Source organism: Brassica oleracea, chromosome C6 (assembly GCF_000695525.1).
Source record: "Brassica oleracea var. oleracea cultivar TO1000 chromosome C6, BOL, whole genome shotgun sequence".
NCBI classification, from domain to species: Eukaryota; Viridiplantae; Streptophyta; class Magnoliopsida; order Brassicales; family Brassicaceae; genus Brassica; species Brassica oleracea.
The window spans coordinates 8,207,828-8,215,591 of NC_027753.1; the positions used below are offsets into that span (position 1 = coordinate 8,207,828).

The 7,764-nt window shown below is 43.6% G+C and overlaps 1 protein-coding gene across 1 annotated transcript; it reads left to right on the forward strand.

The window, feature by feature from the left end:
* The first annotated feature begins 1,745 nt into the window (after positions 1-1,745).
* LOC106297380 (uncharacterized protein At4g02000-like) lies at positions 1,746-2,072 on the forward strand. The gene has a single exon (XM_013733630.1). The coding sequence runs from the start codon at positions 1,746-1,748 to the stop codon at positions 2,070-2,072; it is 327 nt and encodes a 108-aa protein (XP_013589084.1).
* Positions 2,073-7,764: the final 5,692 nt, after the last annotated feature.

Here is a 7,764-nt window from a genome sequence, read left to right on the forward strand (position 1 = left end):
ACAAATCAATTTTGATTCATATATTATCGGAACACTCGAAATGGTAATGTATTAAATTGTGTTGCCTTGAATCCAAACTATCATAAAATGATCGTCGATTACAATTGCATTGATAATTATGGAAAGATAAACGTGGTTAACATACAATGGAGGAGATTTGAAACTATTATTAGCTTTTAAAAATACTATATATTAGATCGTTTTATGCAATTTTTTTTGAAAAAATGTATGTATATATCTATAAAATTTTACGATTATGTAAGAATTGTTGAACATTGTGTTTGACAACACATATATAACGAATTCGTGATATAGCAACACATATATAAGTAGATATGTAGATACATACGTACACAATGGATTTTATATAGTTTAACTATATAGAAAGGCATTAATATTTAAGTCAGACTATACGAATTTTCATATTGAAATCGATAATTATGAAGAATCTGTGGTTATGGTAATAAAATCTCTGCGTATTTGAAAATTGAAACGTTTGTAATCAAAGAGTAGTAGGGCATGGGATAAATTATTTTGTTAGTCAATAAGCTTATAGTATATACGGAAGTTTTAATGTAATTAGCAATGGCAAATTTTGTAATTAGTCTAGTTAAGAAAGAGTGTTTGAATATAAGGTGTGAGAGAGTTTGTGGTGATGTCACGTAGAAAATGGCACACATGTAATAAACACATGAAGTAAAGGTTAGTTTTATCTAATGCTCCTCAAATAATAAGAAAGGGATATATTAACAATGTTTCATTATATATTATATATGATATGTCAGAGAAAATCAAAAAGATTAAGAAAATACAGTTTCTCTTATCAACATATTCAAAAATATAAATTAAAAATAATACAACAAATTATAAAAGAATATGCATAATTTAATTAATTAAATAGTTTTCAGTAAAGTTAAAATTGACACAAAAATATCAAAAAAATATATATTTTGAAACAATTTTTTTTTAAACATTATGTATTATGATATGGAAGGAGTATATCATATTAAAACATACAAAAGGAGAAGAAACCAAGCAATTCTATACAAAAGAGGTCTCTCAGATCGCGAAAAATATCTGAGGATAAAAGATTTTTCTCTCGGCGTATCTTAGCTTTGTCCCTTTTTTGGGCTTATTTCCTTGTTTGCTAAAATACACCTTAAGCAAAGTGGGGCATCGTTTTCTACAAAACACGTTTCCCTATCTGAAAGTTATCCTCTTTGGTGTTTTTTTTCAACGTTTCTCATCCAAATCTAAAAGAAATACTTGAGTTTGTTCTTGATATCCTTTCAAGTTTATCTTCAAATCAAGGGGTTTCTGTTGTTTCTGTTTCCTTTTGGTTTCACTTCTTAAAGCTGGAACAAGACTGACATCGCATCTAGATAACGCCCTTCTGCATCTTTCTTTAGAGGAAGAGAAAGAGCCAATCGTGCTTCCTGATCATCAGGAGTTCTACTCAACGGGTAGGAACGCACTAAGTTTGGTTGGAAGGCTGCTAAATCCCCAGTGTCAAAAAATGTCTGATTTGATCCTGAACATGCCGCGGAAGTGGCATATGTATGATCGAGTCAGAGGAATTGCTCTTTCGAGGGAGAGATTTCAATTTATCTTTAAACATGAGCATCACTTGATCGATGTACTCAACAGAGGAGTCCATACTCACGACTTGTGGCCTATTGTTTTGGAGAGATGGGTGGAGAGGCCACCACCGGATTATCTGCAGTATATATTTTGTTTGGGTGCAGATGAGAAACATTCCAATCAACCACTACACCAAAAAAGCGCTATGGTCTCTTGGAGATTTTGCTGCTCAAGTAGTGGAAGTGGCTTTTGATCCAGATAAACCTCAAGTTAAAGACTACGTAAGGGTTCTTGTTAAGTTTGATGTTTCGAAACCTCTGCGAAGATCAAAGAAAGTGACGTTACCAGGAGGCGAGGTTGTTAACATATTGTATGATTATGAAAGGCTTCAGAAAATATGCTACACGTGCCAAAAACTTACTCATAGGCAATCTGTAGCATCTCCGTCCCGTAGTCTGAGCTGGATCAGTCCAAGGTCGAGTGTTAGTTAAACTGATCAGACGAACAAGGCATGTGTAACATGTCGTCTGGATTGTGTTGGCCGGATTAAGACTCTACTGTGGGTCTGGACATAGTAGTTGAGCTTGACGGACTACGCTGGTCGGATTCAGACAAGGTAGTTGGACTTGTCTCTCGAGAGTAGTTAGTCGGCCAACGGACTGATTAATATACATTCTGGCGGGAACGGATACAAAGCTAAACATGAACTGATTAACCAAGGAAAATGGCGGGAACAATATCTGGCAGTTACCGAGAGCGGTTACTGAGTGGTTACCGGAGCCGTTAATAAGTAGTTAGCGAAGCAGTTATAGGGCAGTTCTGAGTGGTTGTCGGACCACTTAACTGACTGGGACGGGAACTGCTAAGGTAGTTACGGAACCGAGACAGAAACTGCTCGAGGGCAGTTTATGAATGAAATGAGCGCGGGAGTGGTTATGTGGGGAAGGAAAACCGCCCATCTGTTTCCTTTAAGGGGGAGATCGCGGACATCTGTCCGGGACACAGTTTCTGGAGAGAAATACCGAGAGAGGGGGGAAATCAGATCGAGAGAGACAGAGATCGCCGTGAAAGGACCGGTCGGATCTGGTTCCGGCAGCCCGCGTCCGAGCAACGGTACGTGTTGGGTTTACTGGTGCGTACGGCGGTTAGAAGCAAGCCGCGCACTGAGAAAAGGATATCGCGACGGTTCGTGATGTATACAAGGGTATGTACGGTGGTTACGATCACTGAATCCGTGCACAAACCGAGAGAGTGGGACGATCGGCTTGGTCTGTACGACGGGAGCCGTGTACCGGGTGCGCGCATGGTGCTGACTGGGTTGATGGATCGACAAGGCGCGGGCGGTTACGATCGATATATATGAGACTGGGATCTAACGCTTGAGACGGCATTCAACGTATTGAAGGGAGCAAGCGATGGACTGTCCGGTGGGTTCTGGTAGGACTACGAGCAGCACTAGTAGCGTACGGGAACGCGAGTATATGTCTGGATACGAAAGTTATGCTGTCGGACCGTGCTGTGAATGGATGTGGAACGTGATACTGGCGGTTAGGGCTCAGATCGAGTCTTAACGTTCTGTACCGGCTATGGTATAGGCCGAAACTTTATTGTTTGGTGTTGACTGAACTGAGACTTGTACTGGATTGGATAGTGTACTGATGTACACGGCATCAAGGGAGCGTGATACTAGAACTGGATGGTTTGAGGGCAGGATGGCCGTGAGGAGAACTGACTGGATCGAGGGCTGTGGAGCCGACCGTGTACTGACTGATCCATGTGTGATCAGGGACTAGTTCTGGGGCGCTAAGCATGGCTAGCGTACTGTCTGTTCTGGATGGCTGGTTGGAGACAAAGCCATCTCTCCTTGTTACTTGGGTCACGTGGGGATGGTTGGCTGAGTGACTAAGGAACAAGGGGATTCGGTTAAGTATCTGATCGAGCTAGCTGGATAAGACGGATGGGAAGCAGGAAGACAGCAAGGACGGAGTGTATGGATGGATTTTCAGATAACAAAGCACCGAGGCAGTAAGGTACATGTTTATTATACTGTCTGTTGTAGTGGATTACTCGAGAGAGTTATCCAATAAATTTTTGTAAGTGTTGGAAACAACTGAGAGGTTTATTTAAGTCAATGGATCCTGATTCTGAAGTGAAGAAACGGGAAACATTGACGAAGTGTAATCCGAAGCGTAAGGATAATAAGCTGACTGAAGTTAGGATTGAATCAAGTGGCTCGAGGAAGCCAAGGATGCTTCGGAAAAGTCTAAGTAAGACAAGGAACTGTCAAGTACAATGATGTCGGATATGAAGCCAAGGAGCTGATGAGTTTAACTCTGTATGGACAAGACGTCCATAACTGAATTTGGAAATAAGACTTCAGCGGAAAGGTTCAAGGCAGAATAGCCGAGTGGATGAGCTGAAGGTTGTGAACGGAAACAGAGTTGGACAGGTGGTCCGAGGATTGAGATGGAATCTCAATGAACTGGCTAATGCGATAGATGGATTGCTGAGAGATAACCTGAAAGAATCAGGGAATCGGAAAAACTGAATTGGACAAGTCGTCCGTGGAAGAGCCTAAGGACTAATGGCTAAGGCACTGATGCTGGAATGTGAAGTACAAAGACTTACATTCGAATGGAACGTCTGTTGAGAATGCTTAGACGGATTCAAAGATTTTCAAGGTAATGAACAAGCTGGCCCGGGAAATTGAAACTGGAAGTTCCATGGAAGGATTCGGAAAAATCTGCGTAAGACTTATACATAGCAAGTGGCAAGTGTAAGCAAGTCTGGATATAAAGAAATGGATAATGGAATTGTCAAGACCGACTAAGCTTGATTGTCTTAGTAGGTTTGTGCGGTCCGAGAGTTGGGATCATCGGAACAAGAGATTGGAAGTCAGGTGTACTTGCCAAAGACTTGTTAAGTGATCAAGAAACTACTTGGAGGTATAAGATGCTATTGATGATGAGTTGTGGTCAGAGTTTCAAAAGTAGTAAATGATCGGTTCCTACCAGGAGCGTCTAGATCAGACAATGTACTTAGGGGCTGTGATGCTTGCTAAGGCTTGCTGAATTTTTGATGATGACTCGAAAATTTGGGATGATCATTTGAGTTTAGATTATTGATTCCTTTCATGTGAGAGTCTAGATCAGTCTAGGTGCTTATGGCTGAGATGCTCATTAAGACTTAGCTGGATTGCTAGACGGCTGCTCGATGACTTGGAATGATAATGCTAGACTAGACTAAGTGTTTGATCAACTGGACAAGTGGGAATACTGAAACATTAGTGTTAGTGGTGATGATATGCCATTAGAAACTGAATGGGTTTGCTAAGGCATAACTGTACAGATACTGTCTGTTCTGGCATCTATGGAAACCGAGAGTTTCCAAGACGTGACTGTCTGTCATCGCGTGTATTGTCCTGACGTCTGTGGGAACCGGAGAGTTGCCAAGACGTAACTGTAATCGCGTCGGTGGGAACTAGATTAGTTCGCCATCGCGTGTCTGTACTTTAGTCTGCGGAAACTCAATCTGATGTCTGTGGGAGATGTACCTTCCAAGACATAATTGTGCTATTACTGGAACTCAAGGAGTTCACTACTGTGGGTTTCTGATCGTGATGAAAGCATGGATGGGAAATATTGAGAGTTTGCCATCACATGTCTGTAGGACGTCTGTCTGTTTGGTATGTCCTGTATGTGCTGATGTCTTTAGGAACAGTTGAGTTTCCAAGACATAAATGTGACTGAGTCAATGGGAACAAGATGAGTTTGTCATTATGGGATTGTGAACCGGGAAGGACTGGGAGTCCGAAAGGGAAACTGTGCAAGGGATCAAGTGTAGGATCCGGTAAGAAATGTCTGCAAGGATCAAGAATGATCCGGAGGTGTCAATAAAGATCAGTAAAAATATGAGAAAAGCTGATGTCGATCATAAGTGGTCGGGGACTGGTTAGGATCAGGGAGGGAGTGATCCGAGGAAAACAACTGTAAGGATCAAGATGAGATCCATGCGTTCTGAAAAGATTAAGTTCCTAGTACTTGGAGTTAGGCCATTCTAAGGAACACTAGAGTGCGAGAATCAAACAGTCAAGTCAGGATCAGACTGAGAGTGGTTGGAACTGAGTTCCGGAAGGACAAAATCTGAGTCAATAAGTGACTGTGATCGGCTAAGGTTTAAGCTGGAAAACTTAGCTAAGATAGTGAGTTAACACTTTGAGAATTGAGGTAAACTGGTCAGCACTGTTGGGAGTCCAACATTCTCACCAAGGTGCGTGTCCAAACACAAAGAGAGTGCTCGGAAGTAAGAACTACTATGCCTACTGAGTTGGTGAACTGAACTGAGTCTGCTGAGATTAAGTATGTGGAAAGGCACTAAATTGAGGAAATCGATAGCTGAATTGAATCTGTGAGTGGGATTTTGACCCGAAAGTTTTGAGAACAGTAATGGTCGAATGACCGAAAGTATGAGAACTAAGTTAAGGCATGAGTGCCGTATGTTGGAGCAATTCTGATTGGATAGAACAAAGTTCTATTAACTGCAGAATTCGAGGACGAATTCATTCCAAGTGGGGGAGACTTGTAGCATCCCCGTCCCGCAGTCTGAGCTGGATCAGTCCAAGGTCGAGTGTTAGTTTGACTGATCAGACGAACAAGGCATGTGCAACATGTCGTGTGGATTGTATTGGCCGGATTAAGACTCTACTGTGGGTCTAGACATAGTAGCTGAGCTTGACGGACTAAGCTGGTCGGATTCAGACAAGGTAGTTGGACTTGTCTCTCGAGAGTAGTTAGTCGGCCAAAGGACTGATTAATATACGTTATGGTGGGAACGGATACAGAGCTAAACATGAACTGATTAACCAAGGAAAATGGCGGGAACAGTATCTGGCAGTTACCGAGAGCGGTTACCGAGAGCGGTTACTAAGTGGTTACCGGAGCAGTTAATAAGCAGTTAGCGAAGCAGTTATAGGGCGGTTCTGAGTGGTTGTCGGACCACTTAACTGACTGGGACGGGAACTGCTAAGGTAGTTACGGAACCGAGACAGAAACTGCTCGAGGGCAGTTTATGAATTAAATGGGCGCGGGAGCGGTTATGTGGGGAAGGAAAACCGCCCATCTGTTTCCTTTAAGGGGGAGATCGCGGACATCTGTCCGGGACACGATTTTCTGGAGAGAAATACCGAGAGAGGGGGGAATCAAATCGAGAGAGACAGAGATCGCCGTGAAAGGACCGGTCGGATCTGGTTCCGGCAGCCCGCGTCCGAGCAACGGTACGTGTTGGGTTTACTGGTGCGTACGGCGGTTAGAAGCAAGCCGCGTACTGAGAAAAGGATATCGCGACAGTTCGTGATGTATACAAGGGTATGTACGGTGGTTACGAACAGCGAATCCGTGCACAAACCGAGAGAGTGGGACGATCGGCTTGGTCTGTACGACGGGAGCCGTGTACCGGGTGCGCGCATGGTGCTGACTGGGTTGATGGATCGACAAGGCGCGGGCGGTTACGATCGATATATATGAGACTGGGATCTAACGCTTGAGACGACATTCAACGTACTGAAGGGAGCAAGCGATGGACTGTCCTGTGGATTCTGGTAGGGCTACGAGCAGTACTGGTAGCGTACGGGAACGCGAGTATGTGTCTGGATACGATGGTTATCCTGTCGGACCGTGCTGTGAATGGATGTGGAACGTGATACTGGCGGTTAGGGCTCAGATCGAGTCTTAAGGTTCTGTACCGGCTATGGTATAGGCCGAAACTTTATTGTTTGGTGTTGACTGAACTGAGACTTGTACTGGATTGGATAGTGTACTGATGTACGCGACATCACGGGAGCGTGATACTGGAACTGGATGGTTTGAGGGCAGGATGGCCGTGAGGAGAACTGACTGGATCGAGGGCTGTGGAGCCGACCGTGTACTGACTGATCCGGGTGTGATCAGGGACTAGTTCTGGGGCGCTAAGCATGGCTAGCGTACTGTCTGTTCTGGATGGCTGGTTGGAGACCAAGCCGTCTCTCCTTGTTACTTGGGTCACGTGGGGATGGTTGGCTGAGTGACTAAGGAACAAGGAGATTCGGTTAAGTATCCGATCGAGCTAGCTGGATAAGATGAATGGGAAGCAGGAAGACAGCAAGGGCGGAGTGTATGGATGGATTTTTAGATAACAAAGCACCGAGGG

Bases quoted from the DNA above. Each gene is read 5' to 3' on its own strand.
- LOC106297380 (XM_013733630.1), top strand. From the start codon at position 1,746: ATGAGAAACATTCCAATCAACCACTACACCAAAAAAGCGCTATGGTCT.